The sequence below is a fragment of the Aegilops tauschii genome, chromosome 5 (genome assembly GCF_002575655.3).
Source record: "Aegilops tauschii subsp. strangulata cultivar AL8/78 chromosome 5, Aet v6.0, whole genome shotgun sequence".
NCBI classification, from domain to species: domain Eukaryota; kingdom Viridiplantae; phylum Streptophyta; class Magnoliopsida; order Poales; family Poaceae; genus Aegilops; species Aegilops tauschii.
This window is the reverse complement of record NC_053039.3, coordinates 531,402,205-531,425,488: the sequence shown is the minus strand read 5'-3', so window position 1 is coordinate 531,425,488 and position 23,284 is coordinate 531,402,205. Positions and strand designations below refer to the sequence as shown.

The 23,284-nt window shown below is 45.2% G+C and overlaps 1 protein-coding gene across 1 annotated transcript; it reads left to right on the top strand.

Annotated features, from left to right (window-relative positions):
- The first annotated feature begins 2,439 nt into the window (after window positions 1-2,439).
- LOC109761387 (uncharacterized) lies at window positions 2,440-22,573 on the top strand. Its single transcript, XM_073499436.1, has 10 exons — window positions 2,440-2,512; window positions 2,622-2,775; window positions 2,905-3,148; window positions 3,224-3,237; window positions 3,320-3,473; window positions 16,592-16,690; window positions 16,811-16,939; window positions 17,480-17,632; window positions 18,976-19,077; window positions 22,490-22,573. The coding sequence occupies exons 1-10, from the start codon at window positions 2,440-2,442 to the stop codon at window positions 22,571-22,573; spliced, it is 1,206 nt and encodes a 401-aa protein (XP_073355537.1).
- The last annotated feature ends 711 nt before the right edge of the window (window positions 22,574-23,284 follow it).

Sequence of the window (23,284 nt, the reverse complement as noted above, 5' to 3'; positions counted from 1 at the left end):
GCAATCAGCCATCTCTCCACGTTCCAAAGCGAAGAGTTTCCGTGATATGATATAGGCAAGAAATAAGAAATAATGGTTGAAAAAAAAAACCCTTTTTTCTTTCAAAAGTCTATAAAAATTATATTGCCAATTCCATTTTAGTTATATTCTTTTTTCTTAATGTTAATAAAAAAGAAGAAAATTCTTGTTTTTTCTTTCTAAAAATCGATATTGGCCGAGAGACAATCAAATATATTTTCTCTTTAGCGGGCATTTCCATATAGGACTTGTTATAATTATAATAAAACAAGCAGGTTATATAAAAATGCTTTTTTTGTCGATTATTTATCAAGAAAGCAAAAAGGGTTCTTATCAAATCCACCATAAAATAGGAAAGAAGCATAAAGTAAGTAGACCTGACTCCTTTAATGATGCCTCTATCCTCTATTCTGATATATAAATTCGATGTAGATGAAATTGTATAAGCGAATTTTTTGTATTTCCTTAGACTTAGACCATGCAAGACAAGAGTTTTTTCGCTATTTACGATTTCATATTCTTGTTACTAGATGTTCTTCCACCCATGCAATAGAGAGGGAATTGGAAAGAAGGGTTACACATAAAATTTGATTTCGAAGGTCCATTTTTTCAGAATCCTCTATTTTAGTTCTTCCACCCATGCAATAGAGAGGGAATTGGAAAAGAAGGGTTACTTTTATTTTCATTTTTCCCTTAAAAGATAGACTTTGAAATAGGAGTCTTGGAATAATGCTGAATTCAAAGGTTTATTTCTTTCTATAGTATAAGAAAAACAATGTATTTCTATTTCTATAGTACAAGAAAAACAAATCGAATCAAATTCATGGATTTACCACGACCTCGGTTGTGACTCCATAGATAAAAATGGGAAATTTCTCTCTTCGAGACCATTGAAAAAGGGCATTGAATGAGAAAGAAATCGTCCACAGATAATAAAACTATCATATGCCTTGGAAAGTGATATGAGGTGCTCAGAAATGTTTGAAGTAATTGAATAGGAGGATCACTATGACTATAGCCCTTGGTAGAATTCGTAAAGAAGAAAATGATATATTTGATACTATGGATGACTGGTTACAAAAGGGACCGTTTCATTTTTGCAGGATGGTCTGGCCTATTGCTCTTTCCTTGTGCTTATTTCGCTTTAGGGGTTGGTTTACAGGGACAATTTTTGTGATTTCTTGGTATACCCATGGATTGGCTAGTTCCTATTTGGAAGGTTGTAATTTCTTAACCGCAACAGTTTCTACCCCTGCCAATAGTTTAGCACACTCTTTGTTGCTACTATGGGGGCCCAAAGCACAAGGAGATTTTACTCGTTTGTGTCAATTAGGCGGTCTACTGACTTTTGTAGCTCTCCACGGGGCTTCTGCACTAATAGGTTTTATGTCACGCCAATTTGAACTTGCTCGGTCTGTTCAATTGCGGCCTTATAATGCAATCTCATTCTTTGGTCCAATTGTTGTTTTTGTTTATGTATTCCTTATTTATCCACTGGGGCAATATGGTTGGTTCTTTGCGCCGAGTTTGGGCGTAGCAACGATATTTCGATTAATCCTTTTCTTACAAGGATTTCATAATTGGATGTTGAACCCATTTCATATGATGGGAGTTGCCGGAATATTAGGTGCGGCTCTGCTATGCGCTATTCATGGAGCGACCGTAGAAAACACTCTATTTGAGGACGGTGATGGTGCAAATACCTTCCGTGCTTTTAACCCAACTCAAGCTGAAGAAACTTATTCAATGGTCACTACTAACCGCTTTTGGTCCCAAATCTTTGGTGTTGCTTCTTCCAATAAACATTGGTTACATTTCTTTATGCTATTTGTACCCGTCACCGGTTTATGGATGAGTGCTATTGGCGTAGTTGGCTTGGCTCTGAACTTACGTGCCTATGACTTTGTTTCCCAGGAAATCCGTGCAGCGGAAGATCCTGAATTTGAGACTTTCTACACCAAAAATATTCTTTTAAACGAGGGTATTCGTGCGTGGATGGCAGCTCAGGATTAGCCTCATGAAAATCTTATATTCCCCGAGGAGGTTCTACCACGTGGAAACGTTCTTTAATGGAACTTTCGTTTTAGCTGGTAGTGACCAAGAAACCACCGGCTTTGCTTGGTGGGCTGGGAATGCTAGACTTATCAATTTGTCCGGTAAACTACTTGGAGCTCATGTAGCCCATGCCGGATTAATGGTATTCTGGGCCGGAGCAATGAACCTATTTGAAGTGGCCCATTTCGTACCATCACAGAAAATCATCCTTTCCGGGCTTCTGGCCCATCATCATGGGCCATCAAGATGATCGGGCCGGCCTGCTCCGCTTCCACAGTCTTCCATAGTCGTTTGCCCTGGCCGGCTGGCCCCCATTGGTCTCCTCGTCTTCTCCAGCTTCACACGCTCGAGCGATCGCCGCCGGCCATGGGGAAGCAGCAGCAGGAGCAGAAGACGCTCCTCCGCGCCGCCCGCGACGGCAGCCTCCGCCTCCTCAAAAGTGAGCCCGACTAGCATGCCCTTTTAAGCTTTAACGACGGCAATGCGGTTCGTGCTTGACCTGGCTGCCGATTTCCCCTTTGCGTGCGTGGTGTGTGCCGACTTCCAAGAGACGGCGCAGGGGCTGGCCTCGGGGGCGCAGGGCGAGGCGGCCGTGCTGGAGGCGGTGGCGGATGACGACGGGAACCGCGCGCTGCACCTTGCGGCCAGGGAGGGGCGGGTGGAGATTTGCAGGTACCTCGTCAAGGATCTCCGCCTCGATGTGACACCAGCAATTCACCATGTCCCTCTTTTTTCAGTATGCGTGATGTTGGCACATTTGGTACTGCGTTAGGATCAATCAAGTTTTGCACCTTTGGCCTTTCAGGACTGGTCGATTTTGTTGAATTCCTGAAGTGTTCTTTTATTTTCAGGTGGCACCCCACTGTTCCTTTCTGCATCTTCTGGGAGAGTTGCAGCGTCAAAATATCTTCTTGATCATGGGGCTGATCCAACGTTAGCTGGTGACTTTGGGTCACCTCTCCATGGTGCTGCCGGGCATGGTCTCTCTCTCTCTCTCTCTCTCTCTCTCTCTCTCTCTCTCTCTCTCACACACACACACACACACACACACACATATGGTAACAATACGGTTGGAGCATATTATTAATTGCATACGCTGTCACTTAGATTTTGTTAACAAACCCACATTACTTGATTTAAATTGCAGTAGACTCCTAGATATAAGTAATAGAGGATTTGGGGAAGATTTTGAAGGCCCGAGAAGAACCTTCACAGTTAAACATGCTTGCCTTGCTTGTGTTTCTAGTTCTTCTTTTCCAGGACACTGTGGAATAGTAGAATTGCTGCTCTCAAAAGGGATCGATGTGGATTTGGAATGTTTATTTGGGACCCCATTGCACGCGGCTGCTCTTCACAAGCAAGATGACGTAGTGAAGATTTTGTTAGAGCACCATGCTGACGTAAGGCATCCGTATCTCGGTGATCTCCTGGGTTGTGCAAAAGAAAACCTTGTTTGATTAAGTATGTTATAAGGAATATATATATCCTCTTTAGGACTGTCATGCATAAGAATTAAAATCATGTGGCCTATGGTAGGTGTGTTTTATCTAACCGCAAGAGTGACATTGGTATATACTTCCTCCGTTCCTAAATATAAGTCTTTCTAGAGATTCCACTAGAGACTACATACGGAGCAAAATGAGTGAACCTACACTCTAAAATATGTCTATATACATCCGTATGTAGTTTGTAGTGGAATCTGTAAAAAGACTTATATTTAGGAACGGAGGGAGTAGGAGTATGAAGCAACAAGTATTTCCTTTATCTCTCTTCAAGTGGAACATTCCACTTTAATGATCTCGAAATAGACCCCCTTCCTTTTCTAGATTTTTTTTACCATTTACGAAGCCTTTTATCCCAAACAAGTTGGGGTAGGCTAGATATCAAACCCTTTCACGAGGACTTCCCGGGAGGTCACCCATCCTAGTACTACTCTCACCCAAATGGGTTTCATACCCAAAAGACTGGCTAGTTTTTACGTTGGCTCGCCAAGCCTATCAGTCTATCACAACCCTTAGATATGAAGACCCTTTCACGAGGACTTCCCAGGAGGTCACCCATCCTAGTACTACTCTCGCTCAAATGGGTTTCATACCTATGGGACTGGCTAGTTTTTACGTTGGCTCGCCAAGCCTATCACAACCCTCCTCCTTTATCCGGGCTTGGGATCCTTTTCTAGCACTACTAGGAAAAGGGTTGCTAGTGGCGCACCTGTTTTGCCTACTAATGGCGCACTACAGGTGCGCCACTAGCACCACACCATTAGATTTTATTACTAATGGCGCATCACAGGTGCGCCATTAGTATACCAGATACTAATGGCGCACCATGTAGTGCGCCATTAGTACACCCTATGGTGCGCCATTAGAATGCCTCCCAGGGGGCCATATTTAACCATGTCTCTGGCTTACTAATGGCGCACTGCTTGCTGATGCGCCACTAGTATGCATTTTGCAGTGCGCCACTAAAGTTCTGGGTGGTGCGCCACTAGTATGAATATTAGGGATTTTTTTTCTTTTCTGATATTTGCACAGGTTACAAAACATATTACTGCACAGAATATAGACAGCACAACATATAAACAGCAGAGTTATCGAATACAATAGAAGATTAGTTTCCGAATACAATTCATCATATTAGTCTCCGAATTCAAAAGACCGAACAAAGTTAGACCATTACAAGTCTCGAAACCACGAGTAGCGAGTTTGTCTTCACATTACAAGTCGATATCGATCATCTAAACTACCATCACATAGAAGAGAGCTGCGGTCATCACGATTAGCATCATCGCGATGAAACTGGTCTTCATCCGGTTCCTCCTCCGCTCCCTCCTCTCTCCCGCTAGATAGCGCGCGTATCTAGCTTCCGCCTCCGCCCTAGTGGTGTACCCTTTGTAACTGTTACCGCTGAAACGGTGAACCTGTCTCCGACACTCCTCCCAATCGTCGTAGACTCCGGGAACCTTACCCTTGTACACGACATACGATGGCATCTCTATGCACTAGCCAAACAAAACATTAGTAGCAATTCACAGACAATACATAAGCAATATATGAGTATGCAACAAAAGGATCGGAAGAGAAAAGGTACACATTAATAGCACGATTCATGGTCCTACTAATAAATAGCATCGATTACATATAAGTTGAACGACTGTCCAAACCAAAGAGACATACAAGTTCATTAAAGTTTAGTATTACAACATGAGCCAATCGACATTTCAGAACTACATAGCATCACTACTTTCGACTCGACTCAGGGACCGGAGCGTGGATGAAGCCGCCGTCTTTCGTGATGGTCATGAAATCACGGGCGTTGTCAGCCTGCATTTGTAGCGTTGTTTCTATCTCACTGTTGGACGGTTGATGTCTGAGATAGAACTGCCCCGAGGTATGAAGGACATCTTGACGGATGATTTCCGCAAACTCCGATTGGATGCGAAAGAATTCTTGTCTGATGTCCGCATCCTGGATTGCCGACAAGCGTGCGGCCCAATCTTTGAGATTATTTGGTAGCAGAAGGTGATTATGGTCCCGTACGATCGCCCGCATGTGATGGAGGGCGTAGTAGGCATCCTTCTGACCGCCAGGCGGCTGCTTGACGCAGGAGAACGTCGTATTGTGGCTGAAGATGTGCTTGCCGTACTTACGAACTGGCCTGCTGAAGGTGCCTCCAGATCTGGCATAGCCGGGGAGAACATCATCAAGAACTTTCTTGATATTTGTGTAGTCTATCTTCGACCGACGGTCCGGGTCGAAATACGCGGCCATGGAATATTTCGGGCTTAAGAGGATGAGTGTGCAATGTGTGTCACTGCACAAAACACGGAATGTTAGAAAAAAATGATCAAAATCTAAGAAATCATATGTTACGGGGTGGTGAGGGGATGACTTACTCGGGAAAGTAAGGCACGAGGAAGTTATCCTTATCTGGGTTTGCCAGAATGACGCCTTCGAGGTATGAACTCGCGACTTGCCGGTCCCCAGCGCTGCCCAAGATCTTGGCACGCATGTAGAAGGGGTCGACTATCACGATGTCCGGGGTCTTGTCTCTAATGATCCGCATCTCCATACTCAGCGAAAATAGCCGAACGAAGGTGTAGTGCAGCGGATGAAGGTTAAACATAGCGAAGATGTCATCAAACCGCAGGACGATCGTACCCCTGATGGCGCTATCCACAAAGCCCTTGCCCTCTGGCACCTTGGCCACGAAAACCGGGTATGCCACATCATTCTCGGAGAGACGCCGCTTCTCCAAAGAAAGAACACTGTCATGCAGACTCCGCATAGCACCAGTTGCAGCATTGAGCAGATTAGTCGGTAGCATCGGCCTACCCGCCACATGCACCCTCCTCGAGATATCCTTAGGTGAAGGTGGTCCGTCCTGAGCACGGATCGTACTCGGTGCCGGCTGGCTCGCACCGCCCTTGTTATTCTTTCGTTTCCGTCCCTTCTTCCTCATCTCCTGTAATGGGATCGAGTTCTGCTCAGAGACCGCCTTCTTGAGTGTGTTGGGGCTGATAATATTCCGCACCTCGGCTATCTGAGGCTCGGTGAAGGCGGCAGCTAGAGGCGTCTCCTGAGAACCGAACGCCAGACGACGCCTGTTGCAATTGGGTTTCTCCGCGGTACTAGCTAGATTGCGGTCGTCTTTTTCAGGGTTGGGTTCTTGAGAAGGAGGCCCGAAGAATTCGTCACCGTACCCATGTTCGGCAAAGTACTTATCGACGTTGGCAAATGTACCGTCGTCGTTGTCATCGTCGTCTGGATCCTGTGCCATATGCATGTCCGGATCCTGTGCCATAGGGATGTCCGGCATGTCCAGTAGCGTTGCGGCGGTCTTGCCATGGCTTGGCGCCGACACGACTGGCGGTGTTGTCTGTGGGGTGGTGTCCCCCGCCCCCAAACGAATCTGGCTCTTCAGCCAAAGCAGGGGCCAGCTTACGCAGGCGCTGAGGGTCATCACATCATCTTCGTCGGCCCCAGCGGGTCGAATCGGAGGTAACAACTCGTCGCAGCCTGGCAGCACCCGAACCAGTTCAACCCTATACACGGTGGGTGGCATCGGATTACCGTGGAACACGGGGTTGCCCGATTGAACGATTCTGCCCTTGGCGACATCGATCAACTCGCCGCCCACGAAGTGCAGGAGAGTGCATGGAACGTCGGCGGCGCCCTGCGAAAACATGTAGGGCGTCAGGGATGCCCAGTCAAAGGAAAGGAGATGAAGTCATCGGCCGAGAGGCTTAGTTACCGTGATGGCGTCGAGCTCGGCTAATGTCGAGGCACCGCCAACGGCGGGCGTGCAACTAACGGAGGGGCCGCTTGCTGCCGAGGTGCCGGCCGGCGTACACCCGGGTGCATTAAGCTCCAATGCCCATGCCGGCGCCGGAGACACCAATACCGCCTCCGCCGGAGACACCAATGGTGCCGCCTGCGCGTTGTGCGAGTTGCTGGCCGTGAAGCTGGGAACCGGGGGCGGCCCCTGTTGGCCGCCCGCAATCCACGCCTGCAGCCCCTCAATCAAGCTAGGCACAATGGCGGTGAGTGTCGTTCCCAGTTGTTGTTGCACTTGCTCTTGGACAATCTCCGGAATCCGCGCCACTTGTGCCTTGAGTTCTTGAACCTCGCGCGACTGGCTTTCCGAGCTGGTCTTTTTCTCCTTTCGCCCACCAGCGTTATAGTATGACGACCATTTTGTGGACAAGCCTTTGCCGGCCACACGACCAGCTGACGACGGCTTACTGAGCTTATCCTTGTTTTTCATTATGTTCAACACCCTATTTAGAGTGTTGTCCCAAGCTGGGGAGCTCTGAGACGACCCCGCGCTACTGCTTTCAGTCTCCTGCGGAAGGAATGTGAACCATTTAGAAATTTGGCTTCATTAATTAGAATGCAACCACATGGAGCTAATTACGCGGGGGTGTATTCCTTACCAGAACTTTCTCAAGCGCCTTGGTCTTTGGATCCGTGGTAAGCTCCTTTGTTACCGGGTCCTCCTTGTACCGGGCCCTGACATAGTTCCTGGTCTGCTTCTCACGGTATTTCTCGAAGCGGGGCGGTAGGCCTTGCTCGGCACGCTCCGCGTCCTCCTTGTCCCATATAGGTTCCGCCACTCTGTAACCGTCGTGACCGAGTTTGTGGACCCCTAAGTTCAAGTCCCGCATCTCTTTCCCCCACTGACTTGATTCCTCGGATGCGCCGCTCTCGCACTTGATCTTGAACTCCTTGTAGTCATCTTCGTTGATCGAAGGATTTTTCGCCTTGATCTTCTCATAACTATCACCTTTGTTAATCATTCTCTTCACCTCGCTTCTCCAAGTAGACACGGCCGTGCTCATCTTCATGAGGGCGGCACTGTTCACTTTATTCCCTGAGAGGCGTGTGTTTGCAAAGTCAGCGGGGAACTTGTATCGTTCGTGCAGCTTCGTGAAGAGGAGGTTGCGCAAATTCCCTTGGTCCTTATGCCTTAGGTTCTCGGTGTTGATCGAGATGGTGCTCCGGAGAATGCACCCGAGCTGAACCGAGTACCCCTTGACTAATTCTTTGGGCGCCGTTGGATCCCCGTCGCAGTTCACTTCAGTAAATTCCTGACGGTGCCGAGCACGTTCGGGCGCCGGTCCTTCCGTTGCCTCTTCGGTTGGCTGCCATCTGTGCGTGCGCTGCCATCATCAGTGGTGGCATCCTCGACGGCACCATCAGTGGTGTCATCCCCGATGCCACTAGGGGTTGTGTAGTCAGGATCGGTGTCTTCCGCGGCGTCCTCATAGCGGTGAGGTTCTTCCTCCATCTCCTGGGACAGCTCCCAGAATGCCTTGCCGCCCGAACCGCCGGCCTCATCGTTGTGGGCCATGTTTCGCTCTAAATAGGAAAAAAGTTTGGTCAAAAAGTTGGTTATTGTCAAGGAACAAGATCATGGTCTCATCATTTAGGGTTTGTCGACACCAAGGCATCCTAAAAGCTAAGCTTTTATCATTTAGGGTTTGTCGACGCCGAGGCACCCTAAAAGCCTAAGCTTTCATCATTTAGGTTTTTATCGACACCGAGGCACCCTAAAAGCCAAGGTTTTATAATTTAGGGTTTGTCGACGCTAAGGCACCCTAAATGCTAAGTTAAGTTTCATCATTTAGGGTTTATCGATGCCGAGGCACCCTAGGTTGACTGATATATATGGGTATCTTCTAATAATATACCCTATCAAGAAAAGGGAAGGGGAATTCTAAGTTGGGCCTAATCACTTGGCTCTATTGCCACCTATGGTTTAATGCAGCAAGAATAAAGGGGCAGTTGATCCTACTTAATTAAGTACTAAGATACCCCGGCCCATGCATTAGTCGCAAGTACCCCATATGTCCTATTTTTAGCAAAGTCATGCTAAAATTCACGGAAAATTTCAGCATGACCTTTGCTGAAAATAGGCCATATGGAGTACCCGAATTTGCCGGAACGGAAGTTTATTGACATTCCGGCAAACTCAAGGGCCTCTGCAACCCCACAACACCCCACAATATCATCACGACACGATGGTCGGAGACAAAACCAATGCTATGTAGCCTTAATGCTACAGAACATATGAAATACATGCCAGCAATATATATGATATAAACTCCAATAATTAGAGAGCTGTCTGAGTTTAAGATAAAGAAAACTTAAACTACATGGGGTGATGCATCAGTAGTAGTAGTTCCAGTTCCAGTACAAGTAGTGTCTGAACAATATTGGAAACTTTGAATAAGTTCACAATCATTTGGAGTAAACAATGAACTAAGCATTTGGTTGCAAACATAAACTGAGTTCGCAATCATTTGGTAAATTCAGATGTTGTCGAATGCCAACATAAACACTCTGCAATTTATATCCACTTTGATTACAGTACAGTAGAAATTGAACCATATTGATCTTGGAGTACAAATTTTTCTACTTCTGGACCATAGCAGCAGTAATTTGAAACACTATGAATTCATACACTGAGATCAATATGCACCAGGAGACTATGAATTTTCAGTTTAAACTTTCTGTACTACAGCACTGAATTTTCAGTTTAAACTGAATTACTGCAGATAAAGATCAGTGTATTTGTCAACACTAATTATGCATTGAACTGAATTTTTAGTTGACTGCGTTTGTCAACAGTGAAGATCTAAACAAAGTACCGTGGATTTTCTGATTTTCTGACTTTCTGTTCCAACAAAGTACTGATGCACTACTATTTTATTAACCTCATTGGCAATATGATACAAGTCCCATTGCTGGGTGACCAAAGGGCCGGTGACAAACCACCAATCTTCCAAAAACATGGCCGTGTGAGGAGTTACAGCACAACCTAATCTGACAGTTTTGGAGGCCCAGATGACCCCTTTCCAGATGAAAGAAGCACAAGTGTCTTTACAACAGACTACACTGAGTTTAGTATTGTTACTGTAGTCAGCATCTACAATAAGTTATGGCGCCCTTCGAAATCATTCCACATGCAGTTGGCCAATTGAGTGTTGATCATTTCTATCTAAAACCAATTTGACGAGTTTTAAAAAGGAGACTATGTAAGCAGGATGTCTCAGATGGCCGCTCACCCAACAAAGTACTGAACACTAATCCCAAAGATTTGCTGCACAGCAACTACTGTTTCAACAAAGTATAGCTAAAAAAGAAGAATAGAGAGTTGGGACAGAGAGGATGGCTCACCGTGGACAGAGAGTGGTGGGCACTTGGGCTGCGGCTTCGGGACGGAGGCGCCGTGGGCAGCCGGTGCAGAGGGGCGTGGCGGCGGCTTCCTGTTGTCCCCGCTGCGGCAGAGGGCAGAGGGGCGCGGCGGCGGCGGTGCTGGAACCCTAGCGCGCGGCCCTGCTCGAGGTAAGCCCAAGAAGTCAGACCAAGGGCGCGCGGTAGGAACGAGCCACGGAGAAGTGAGGGGCGTGGGGGAGGGGAGGCAGGGGGCTTACTGGGGAGGGCTGGGAACGGCGTGGGGTCGCCGGCGATCTCCGCGGCCAAAAGAGGAAGAAGGGGTCGGGGACGACGCTTCGGGGCTCTTCCGGTCGCGTGAGCCATCGGGGAGGACGAGGGAGATGCGGCGGTGCTTCTGGGATCAGCGGCAGAGCGAGGGGAGCACGGTGGCGCGGCTATGGCGTCGGGGGACGACGACCGGGCGGCAGAAGGGGGCGTGAGGGTGTGGCGAGGGGGGGAAGTGGATCTGGCGAGGGAGGGACGAAGGGATCGGGCGAATTAGCTAGGGGGAAGGTTAGTAATGGCGCACCCCCTAGCGGTGCGCCATTAGAATGTTTTTTTATAGCAATGGCGCACCCCCTGGTGGTGTGCCATTAGTAATCTTTTTGTAGATAACAATGGCACACCACCCAGCGGTGCGCCATTAGTAATCTTTTTTTTAGATAGCAATGGCGCACCACCCAGCGGTGCGCCATAAGTAACTTTTTATTATTATTATTTTTTGTTGCATCCAATAATTTTTTATAAAAACAGTAATAATTTTTTTTAAAATATCATCAAATTTGTTATGCGGCGGCGGTGGAGCGAGGGAGGGTGCGGCGGGTCGTCGGTGGCGGTGGAGCGGGCCGGGGAGGGTGCGGGGGTCGCCGGCGGTGGTGGAGCGGGGGAGGGTGCGGGGGGTCATCGGCGGCGGTGGAGCGGGGGAGGGTGAGGGGGGTCGTCGGCGGCGGTGGAGCGGGGGAGGGTGCGGTGGGTCGTCGGCGGGGGTGAAGCGGGGGAGGGTGCAGGGGGTCGACGGCGGTGAAATTTGAAAAAATATTCATGAATTCAAAAAGTGCCCATGAAATTTAAAAATATTCATGAGTTCAAAAAGTGCCCATGAAATACAATTGAGAAATGAAGGCTACAATTTAAATACAATCGATTTTAGCTAGCTATCTGTTCACAATCTTCTTGCCCTTATTTTTCGTAAATGGAGTTCTTCTCTTGAACGGACGTCCTTTAGGTAGGGTGGTCCTGCTTCTTCTTGTGGTGTATGCTGGTACTTCATCGTCGTCGTCATGTTCCATCTTCGGGTCGCCGTACTTGTCGAAGTCTTGCTCATTGGCGACTCCATCCATTCCGATGATCTTCCTTTTGCCTCTCCTCACGACAACACGACTGGGCTTTGACGGGTCGGTAATTAAGAAGCATTGGTCCACTTGGGAAGCCAGTACCCATGGCTCATTTTTCGCGGTGACGTTTGTGCCCGTGGTCTTGGATTTGGCTTCGGGTATAACCATGGTGGTGAAATACCGGTCTTCTTTTAGGACGCTCTTGGCCCATCTGACACGGAACATCGGGACCTTCTCTCCAGGGTAGCTCAGCTCCCAGATCTCCTCGATCCTTCCGTAGTATCTGTCCTTGTCGTTACCGGTGTAGGATTCCATTGTTACCCCGGAGTTCTGATAACCATCGCTCTTCATTTCCTTTCCCTCGGTGTAGAATGTGTAGCCGTTGATATCGTACGCCTCATACGTCATCAAGTTGTGCTCGGCGCCCTGTGACAAGGCGAATATGAGTTGTTCTTCCGCGAAAGAATCCTCATGTAAAGGGTACGACAAAAGCTTCTGCTTGAACCAACGCGTGAAACATGAGTTGTGCTCTTTGATTTTATCTCCGTCCATCCTCTGTTGGCCTCGGTCATTGTACGTCTTCACAATAAAGGTTTTGTGCTCTACCACCCAAGGATCGACCACGTCTATGTGTTGTAGCGCGACTAGGTTTGCTCTTTCAAAGTCGGCGAGTCGACCCTCGAAGTCGACATGCATTTCGCGGCGACCTTCACGGTGACCCCATCCAGCGAGCCTGCCGAGGTGCCTGTTGACGGGTAGACCAACGGGGTTCTCGATGCCTAGATAATTCGTGCAGTAGGAGATGCACTCTTCGGTCAGAAAGCCCCTGGCTATGCTTCCCTCTGGACGTGACATGTTGCGAACGTATCCTTTGATGACACCATTCATCCTTTCGAACGGCATCATGCTGTGCAGGAACGTCGGCCCGAGTTGGATGATATCCTCCACGATATGGACCAGCAGATGCACCATAACGTCGAAGAATGCGGGCGGGAAGTGCATCTCAAGCTCGCATAGTATCACAACGATCTCTTCATGTAGCCTTCTGAGTTGCCTCACGCCAACCGACTTCCGAGAGATGACGTCGAAAAAGTTGCATAGGCCAAATAGCATTTCATGGACGTGCGCGTCCATGATCCCACGGATTGCAACTGGAAGTATCTGCGTCATCAGCACGTGACAGTCGTGAGACTTCATCCCGCTGAACTTATTCTTCGCTGAGTCTAGGTATCTGCTTGTCTTCCCCGCGTAACCGTAAGGAAGTTTTACTCCTACGAGGCAGGTGAAAAACTAATCGATCTCCTCCTGACTTAGAGTGAAGCACGCGGGAGGGAAGTCATTTCCGGTCTTCTTGGCCTTTTTGCCTTTGCGACGACTTTCCGTGTCCTGCTTCGCCTCATCATCATCATCATTAGCGTGAAGCTCCTCCCTGATGCCCATTGATTTCAAGTCTGCCCTTGCTTTCGGCCCATCTTTGGTCCTCTCCGGCATGTTGAGCAGGGTACCAAGCAGACTCTCGCACACGTTCTTCGTGATATGCATGACATCAAGGCTGTGAGGCACACGGTGGATCTTCCAGTACGGCAAGTCCCAGAAAACAGACCTCGTTTTCCATACCTTCAGCAGCGGCTCTTGCGCCTTTCGCTTCTTTCCCGGCTCTGGCGCCTTTTGCTTCTTTCCCGGCAGTGGGCAATCTTTCCAATTTTCCAACAGCTCTTCTATTTCCTCGCCGCTCCTCGTACGCGGGCATCTTCGGGTTTCGGTTTCACCATCGAACAGATCCTTGTGTTTCCTCCATGAGTCATCGTTGCGAAGCCACCTTCGATGTCCCATGAACACGGTTTTCGAAGACCCGGGATCTCTATCTAGTTGGCGATACGTTGTGTCATCCATGCACCTGACGCATCCAGAAAATCCGTGGACCACCTGCCCCGTGACATATCCGTAACCGAGATAGTCGTGCACCGTCGTGAGCAGTGCAGCTCTCATAGGGAAATATTCTTTCTCTGCGGCGTCCCACGTATTGGCTGGCGTTTTCCACAGCGTGTCTAGCTCCTCTTTCAGCAGCCCCAGATACAGATTGATGTCGTTCTGTGGTTGTTTCGGCCCTTCAATTAGCATACTCATGTGAATGTACTTCCTCTTCATGCACAACCAGGGGGAAGGTTGTACATCCACACAAACACAGGCCAAGTGCTATGTGTGCTTCTCTGGCTGCCAAACGAATTGACTCCATCGGTGCTCGCGCCCAGCACGATGTTCCTTGGATCGTTCCCAAATTCTGGGTGTTCGAAGTTCAACGCTTGCCACTGGCTCCCATCCTTAGGGTGACTCAGCATCTTGTCTTTTTTCTTTATCTCCGGATCATTTGCGTCATCTTCTCGCTTCTCCTCCCTATCCGCGTGCCAACGCAAGAGCTTTGCTACCTTAGGGTCCGCGAAATACCGCTGCAGACGAGGAGTTATCGGAAAGTACCACACCACTTTTTGAGGAGCTTTCTTCCTCTTCTTGTATCGAGTGACGCCGCACACCGGACATATGGTAGACTCCGCGTGCTCGTCCCGATAAATGATGCAATTGTTCATGCACACATGGTATTTCACGTGCGGTAAATCCAGAGGACACACGATTTTCTTCGCCTCCTCAAAACTGGTCGGGCACTTGTTCCCCTTGGGAAGACGTTCCTGCCAGAATGACATGTTCTCGTCGAAGCATGCGTCGGTCATTTTGTGTTTTACCTTCATCTCCAGAGCCATGAGCGTTACTTTCAGGCGGGTATCCTCGAACCTGCATCCTTCATACAATGGAGTAACCGCGTCTATCTCCAGTTGATCCAGCTTGGCTTTCTCTCGGGCGGCAGCTCTTGCGTTATCCGTCTGCTTGAGAAGCAGCTCTTGAATATGAGGGTCCTGCACCCAGCCCATCGATGGTCCATCGTCGTCTGCTCCGGCATCTTCATCTTCATGATCATGCCCTTCGTCTGCTCCGGCATCTTCCTCATCATCATGTCCAGCATCTTCTACATGATGACTGTGTACTGCATCTACTTCGTGATCATGTCCTGGAGATTCTTCGTCTTCTCGCCCACCCTCGCCGCGGTTGTCTTGCTGCCCTTCCTCATTTCTTGCCGGCCGGCCCCCATGGACGACTTCATAATCATCTTCATCACCTTGCCACCGATAGCCATCCATGAAACCACGCAAGAGCAGGTGGTCCCGCACCTGTACGGAATCCGGGTCCATAAGGCTCCTCAGCTTGCATCTTCGACACGGACATCTTATCTCCATCTCGTTCTTTTGAAGCATCTCGGCCTTCGCAGAGCTCAAAATCCTATTCACGATGCCTTCGGTCATCGTGCGGACCATGGTCGCCTGCGGGGTAGAGCAAAACGATATTTTAGAACCAAGAAAAAATTTGGCATGACTTTGCCTAAAAATAGGACCAAAAAGAATGCATAGTGCCAAAATTCTCGCCGAAACGGAAATGAATCAACATTCCGGCAAAATATTGGCAACTATCGCATTTCAAATACCGGTACCTGCAAACACAAACATATATGCAACACCACAAACATATGCAACACCACAAACATACATAGATCTAGCTAGGCCATAAAAAGTGCATGTGCACGTTGTTGGAGGGAGAAAAAAGTAGATCTACAACATAAAGAAAGCTTTTCCCTTACTTACCTATCAAAAAAAGGTAATTTAACCACTTAATTTGGATGAATCTATGGTGCAAATGAGGTGAGGAGGAGGAGGCAGCCGAAACAAGTTTGGAGGAGGAGGTGGAGAGAATAAAGTGGGAAAAGTGAGTGTGTAGGTGGCTGTCCAAAATATCTAGCTGGTCCCAGGTTACTAATGGCGCACCACCAACAAATGCGCCATTAGTAACCCTGGTTACTAATGACGCACCAGCTGGCGGTGCGCCATTAGTAGTTTTGCAAAAAAAATAGTAGTGGCGCACGGGGTGACTGGTGCGCCATTACTAGTTAAAACTAATAATGGCGCACTGTACCAAGGTGCGCCATTAGTATTTTTGGGAAAAAGGAAAAAAATAGTAGTTGCGCATCATGGTTGCGGTGCGCCATTAGTGTGATAGACACTAATGGCGCACTAGCACACGGTGCGCCATTAGTATTTTTGAAAAAAAAATTGTTAGTAGTGGCGCACCATGGTTGTGGTGCGTCATTAGTGTCTATCACACTAATGGCGCACCAGCACACGGTGCGCCACTGCTATATAGTAGTGGCGCACTGCATGTCTGGTGCGTCATTAGTGTGCATATTGTCTATAGCCCTTTTTCTAGTAGTGTAGATGTCAGAGGTAAATGTTATGTCTAATTATTATACTATAAGCATATTTGTTTCTGTCTCCTTAAGAAAATCAACAAATGTGACACTGTGTGGACTGATTTTATTTTCCAATTGCTCTTTTGAGAGACTGATTCTTCCATTTTCCACAGCCTAATAAGTTCTGCAAAGTTGGTGGTTATACACCATTGAGCGTGGCCATACGTCCCACACCTTCAGTTTCATTGGAATGCGTGAAGCTACTCATTAAGGCCAGTTCTCTTTCTTCATATGTATTTTCCTTGAGTGTAGTGCTTCATTTTCTTTGTGACGTTTCTGTGGCTGGTCTCCAAGTGCAAGCCAAATGATCAAACAATTATTTATTTATACAGGCTGGTGCTGATGTGAATTTCATTGACTCCGCTGGTGTTGCTTGTGTGATGGTGGCGGCGGAGTATGGCTTACCTGGCATCATGAAGTGCTTATTAGATGCTGGTGCTAACCCCAATGTTACAAGCAGAGTGAGTCATGTTATTTTATCTTTTGCTGTTTGTCAATATCCATTTTTAATTCTTATATTGTTGGTTACCTTATGGGATCATGCTGTGAATTTTTTACATTTTAGGATAATCTACTTACCCATGCTTCTTTTGATCAAGTATCCCATGCTGCCAGGAACTATTAATCCTTGCATGAGGAGAAAACATATTGCTTTAGTAAAGCATACTTGGTATTGGTCCACAGAGAACATTAAATAAATAGTCTACTCACCTGTTAAGCGTCTGTTATCATTCAACGGTGCAGATTTGTTTTCCCTATGATCAGTCAGCAGTTAGCTTAACCTTGCTCTTACAGATTTAGTTAAGAAATAGGGATCTGTATGTTCCATCATTTGTCATTGCGTTGTGATTATCTGCAAAGTCCATCTAGCCTTTTGGTATTTATATTGGATGAATCTTAAATATGAATTAGTAATAAATTAAGTCCTTGCAACTACACCTGGTGTTTAGATTGAATGATGATTAATTTGCCTAATCAACCATCTCTTTTTGCTCTTGCAGTTTGGTGCAACTCCAATTGAAGTTGCTGCCCTTAAAGACAGAAGGGAAATTGTCGAAATGTTATTCCCTTTGACTTCTCCTATTCCAACGTTGCCAGAATGGAGTATTGATGGTATCATTTCTCATGTGAAATCTTTTGGTTTGGAGCCGTTGGTATGTGTTTCAATCTAGTGCCCACTTGCAGTTCCATGCATTAATTATTTTTTAGAACGGAGACGCTAGGAGCGTCCGGCTTTAATTTAATAAAGCCCACAACATAGGCAGAGTAACAGACACAGTTAGGACCTTGAACACGAGCACGGAGGCTCAGACATATTTTTCGAACACGAGCACGGAGGCTCAGACCACTACGACGCGTAGGCACACAAGTTTAGACCAGGCCAACAGAAGCACGCAGCAATGCAAAATACAGGCCCGGAGGCAGAGCATAGAGCACGCAGGCTCGCTCACAAGACAAAAGGGCCACTTCACGGCGCAGAGGTGGCAGATGGCTCCCTAGCCAAAACGTAGATCTGACGGAGACGATCTTGGGCATGTTTCAGTTTTTCAGCATCCTTGCGCTTCGCCAACGGACTCCACTGCTGCAGAAGAAGGTTGCATTTGTAGATTATGTTAGCAGGGTGAGATGGGAAGATACCCTCGATAGCTAGTTTGTTCCTAGTGAGCGAGCATGCATTAATTATCATCATTGTTAGGAGCTATTCGGCAGTCCTCCAGCTCTCTGAAATCTCAGAATCTGTGGAGCTCCTTTTCCCCCGCTCCGTCATTTTTACCTACAGCTCCACCAACTTCTGGAGTGGACTTGGGGTGCGGAGAGTCTCCGAACAGGCCCTTAGTCTGCTGAAGTTCCATCCTTTTGTAATTTGGACTTACTTCACTTCCGATGTTTTGTGTCCAATTTGCATACAGTGGTCAGATGGATGGTTGTAAGCCCAAATAGATGATAACCTGGATGGCTACGATTTTGTGACGTACGAATATCGTACCAATCTTATCGGGCGTGTAGCGGTGCTCTTTGTAGCTCTGCCTATCATTGACAGTAGAAATAGTTTTTACTTCATGATTGCATTGGACTTCCAGAAATAAATATGGTAGGCAAAAAAATTGCTGGTGCTGACTTGCATCACTATACTTGCAAATTTCTAGTTTTTGGCATGATTAGCTTTGTTCAGAACCAAGAAGAATCTTTACAATCCTTCAGTATTTATTTTCGGGTAGTATTGTTGATCATACAGAAATGCAGGGCAAGGCTGTGTAACAAAGACCCAAAGTGGTCGGATCCTTTCCCGGACCCTGCAAGCGGGAGCTACGTGCACTGGGATACCCTTTTAGTATTATTGATCATGATATACACTACAACAGTGCAATATACATTATTTCTGTTCATTGTGGAAGAGATTAATTATGCAGGATAGGTTGGAAGTAACAAATCTGTGCATTTTACATATCTTGCATGTTGTTCTGCATTATGGACTAATCAAATATTTGGTGATCAGGATGAACATCAGTATGAAAAGAAAAAATCTGAGCTAAAATTACAAGCTACAGAGGCTTTTAAGAGAAATGACTATTTGACTGCAGGACGGTTGTATTCAGATGTAAGTCACTACGCATCTTTATTATTCCATAAATAAATGAAGGGTGCTCTTATATTTGTAAAAGAATAACCTGCATCAAAACTGTATCTCTGTTTTCACCTTTCATAGAGTGTACTGTATCTCTGTATCTCAGTGCAGTAGTGCACTCAGTGCTATATCATTTTTGGTAAAACTTTTGTTATTGGATACTTTGGTTATTTTATACCAAGATAAGCAAACTGTCTGTAGAGTTTGGCCCTTTAAATTATCGTCTATTCTAACTAATAACTAGTTTGATTTACTCTTCATATATGAGTAAGTGAGAACTTTTACTTCATGACCACTGTTTTCTCATAAGATGCATAACATATTACGGAAGTGATATTTTGGTAGCATTTATTTTAGCAAAGCTAACTGTACGACCAATGAAAATATAGTACTCTGGTAGAAAAATTTATGGCTCAGTATCTAACAGAAGTACTCCCTCAGTTTGTTTTTAGTCTCATATAAATTTGTCTGAAGTCAAACTTCGTAAAGTTTGACCAACTTTATAGAAAAAGTATTAATATTCACACTTTGGTCAAACTTTGCGTGGTTTAACTTGAAACAAATCTTATATGCGGAGTAAAATGAAACGAAGGAGTATTTGTAAAAAAAAACTGCACTGTTTGTGGTGGAAGTTTTTCCTGTGCTTATTTTCTGTTCTGTTTTGTTCTGTGGCCGAGTTGAATCTAATTGAGCAGATTGTGTTCAAAAGGCTGACATAACACTGTAGTGTCATACACAAGTTTCTGCTCTGAAATAAATCAGCTTGTGCACGACCCTTGGCTGGTCTTATATATGGAGATCTCCATGTTAAACATGATAAAAAATATCTCAGCTTTATGCTGTTCCATATATTTTTAGGAGACCTGCTTCAGTAGACCCCCCTCCACAAACCGTATAAGGGTGGTATAGTCATTTCTTCAAACCGTATATTCATACGCTTATGTGACACATACGAGACATCGTACCCACTTTTTATTAAATTTCAAAAAATAGTGCAAGCACCTTGTATCGAACTGAAGACCTCTTGGACTAAGGAAGACCACATTAACCAACTAGAACAACCTAATGTTTGGCTGTTTTTACTTCTTTTTTTATTTTCTTCTACTTCAGTTCGCGGCTGGGCCGGCCCATTGTTGAATCGGTACTGTTATTACTATTTCTTTTTCGTTTTTTCTATTTGTCTTTTTTATTTTTGTTTCTTTTTTATTCTCTAAAAATTCTCACACTTATTTTTTAAAATTTTAAAAATCGCTTTTCAAAATTTTGTTCATAAAGTACAGATATTCGCATTTCAAGAGAATTTTACAGATATGTCAAAAAATTGTTTGTTTAAATAGAAAATGCTCACATCAATATGATTAAATTTCTGAACATCTATTAAATAGAAAAATTGTTCATTTAAACAAAAATGTTTGTTTATTGTTCGTTTAAATAGGAATATGCTCACATAAAAGAATCGGACACTTTTAAAATTTCTGAGCATCTATTAAATAGAAAAAGGAAAATGAAACTAAATCATTCAACGACCGGTTTACTGTTCTTTTTTGTTTCTTTTCATTCTTGTTGTTTTTCGTTTTTCGTTCTTCATTCTTTTTCTTTCAAAAAATGCCCACATCAATAAAATTGACCCAATTTTCTTTCCACACACTAGTATCACCATGTCAAGCATCCATGATAAGTTTCATTGAATTCTGACCTTTTATACATTTTCTAGGGTTTTCCTAGTGAAAAAAACCCTAAAACACTAGCCGAACGTGACGCAACGAGCGTTCGGTGTCCAAATTTCTTTAAATTTTTTATGGAGGCCTGCCATGAGCATGCTCACATGCTGGCAAAAATTGGTGTTATTTCATGCATGGCAAGAAGCACACCATGTTCAAAGGTGGTGGTTTGAGTAGGCCGGTAGGGCAAGTCTGGTTGAACTTTTATTTCACACCAATAAAATGAAACCAATTTTTTTCGAAACACTAACATCACCATGCAAAGCATCCATGATAAATTTCATTGAGTTCTGACTTTTTATGCATTTACTAAGGTTTTCCCGTGAAAAAAAATCCTAAAACACTAACCGAACGTGACACAATGTGTGTTAGGTGTCCGAATTCCTTCAAATTTTGCATGAAGGCCAACCATGAGCATGGCCACATACTGAAAAGTTTTGGTGTCATTTCGTGCATGGCAAGAAGCATATCATGTTCAAAGGTGATGGTTCGGGTAGGCTGGTTGGATGCACTTTTTCACATCAATAAAATGGACTCGAATTTGTTCCATACACTAGTATCACCATGCCAAGCATCCAAGATGAATTTCAAAGAACACTCATTAAGAAAGAGGATGGAGTTTAATTACAACTTGATTATTGACCTTTAGATAATTTTTCAAATAAATAATTAGGAATTCAAGAAAGTTCACAAAAAATTTAAAAAGTTCACTGGATTTTAAGAAAGCTCATTGATCAGAAAAAGTAAAACAAGACTTCATCAATTTTCGGAAAAGTTCACAAATTAGAAAAAAAGTTTATCGATTTTGAAAAAAAGTTCATTGATTTTTAAAATCAAATTCATCATTTTTATAAAAAGTTCAATATTTTTTTTAAAAATCACTGATTTGAGAAATAGTTCAGGAATTTGGGGAAAAAAACTTCACCATTTTTGGAGAAAAAAGTTCACCCACTTTGAAGAAAAATTCACGAATTTAAATATCTTTACGCATTTAAGAAAGAAAAGGGAAACAAATAAAGAAAAGGAAAAATAAAGAGGAAAAGAAAACCAAACAGGATATAGTGCGCTTTTCCTGTGTTCTATTTTTAGTCAAAACAATATATCTACCACAAGCTGTTCGGTTGCCCAGTTGGTTATTGTGCCTGTGCTAATTACTGCTGGAGTGCGGTTCGAATCCTCTGCGCGGGAGGATGTGCGCGTTCATTCATGGACTAAAAAAAATGTTTAGCGTATATGTACGGCGAAGAATTTATAAATATGACTATCATGCCCCTTCCTATGAAGAGGTATGGGCTAATCTGAGCCGTCCTTGTGTTTAAAGGGGTCTACCGAAGCAGACGTGTATTTTTAGTCTGGTAAGAATTTTTCTAGATATATCTCAAAAGTTACATGTGATTGGTAATACTGTAGGCGATGGATCTCGACCTAGTCCAGATGGTCATGCAATCCTATTGGCAAATAGGAGTCTCTGCTCGCTGCACTTGGGAGACGGAGAATATGCTCTCTCTGATGCTACAATGTGCAGAAGGTTGCGGCCTCGTTGGCAAAAAGGCTGCTATCGACAGGGGGCAGCTTTTATGTTACTGAAGGTTAAAAGAATGAAGTAATAGTTTTCAATCGTTCGTGATCATGGAACTGATCATCTGCTGGCTTTCCACATGTAGGACTACGAGAAAGCGCGCGAGGCTTTTGCAGATGGCCTGAAGCTGGATCCTACGAGTGTTGAAATTGCAAGTGCTTTAAGGTAACTGATCCATGTTTATCTTCCCTAAAATGGAGATTATTTTGATTTGTTCTCCATGGTGCCCTGCCTCATGGTTTATCTTCAGCAAAAAGAAGCTTTATATATTTCAACCAATGCTTAATCAATTGCAAAAAAAAAAAACTATTGCAGGAAGCCCGTGAGGAGGTGAAGAAAGCTCAGTGTGCTGAAAACTGACAGAGAATAAACCCATCTATATATCCAGTCAGCCGTACCTGGAGATGTCGTTGCTCGGTCGAGCCTGCTATCTTTTTGCATATTCTTGAACTGTTGGCGCTCATGTGTAAATATGACCTGATGTGTTCCTACTGTAGTATCTATAACTCCAGGTTATGTACCAACAAAACATTAAGCTGGCAATATCTTTGGGTGAATCATCTTGGTGCTCGCTGTGTGCGAGGAAGTTTTGATTCGTCGATTAGGCCGTCGGACAACGGCTGCTTGCCAGTGGAGCAATTTGAGGTCTGCACCGATGGAGTTGTTACCCATCACAAACCATGCACCAAAATTTATCGGTACAATAGTGGCGACTTCAAGCGATAGTTGCATGACATTTACTAGTTATTGTTCAACTGTTTGGATCATTATATGGGTCTTCTCATGCGTCAATTCAAGTTTATTCACAAGATCCCAATGGGAAATAACCAAAAGTGATGCAATCCAAAGGATGCTAGCATCCATGGGGAGGCAGAGCCCC

Excerpts from the sequence above, each read along its gene's own strand:
- LOC109761387 (XM_073499436.1), top strand. The coding sequence starts at position 2,440 with ATGGGGAAGCAGCAGCAGGAGCAGAAGACGCTCCTCCGCGCCGCCCGC. Across the intron at positions 16,691-16,810 it reads GCGTGAAGCTACTCATTAAG|GCTGGTGCTGATGTGAATTT; the intron begins GCCAGTTCTCTT and ends TTATTTATACAG. Across the intron at positions 17,633-18,975 it reads CTTTTGGTTTGGAGCCGTTG|GATGAACATCAGTATGAAAA; the intron begins GTATGTGTTTCA and ends TTTGGTGATCAG.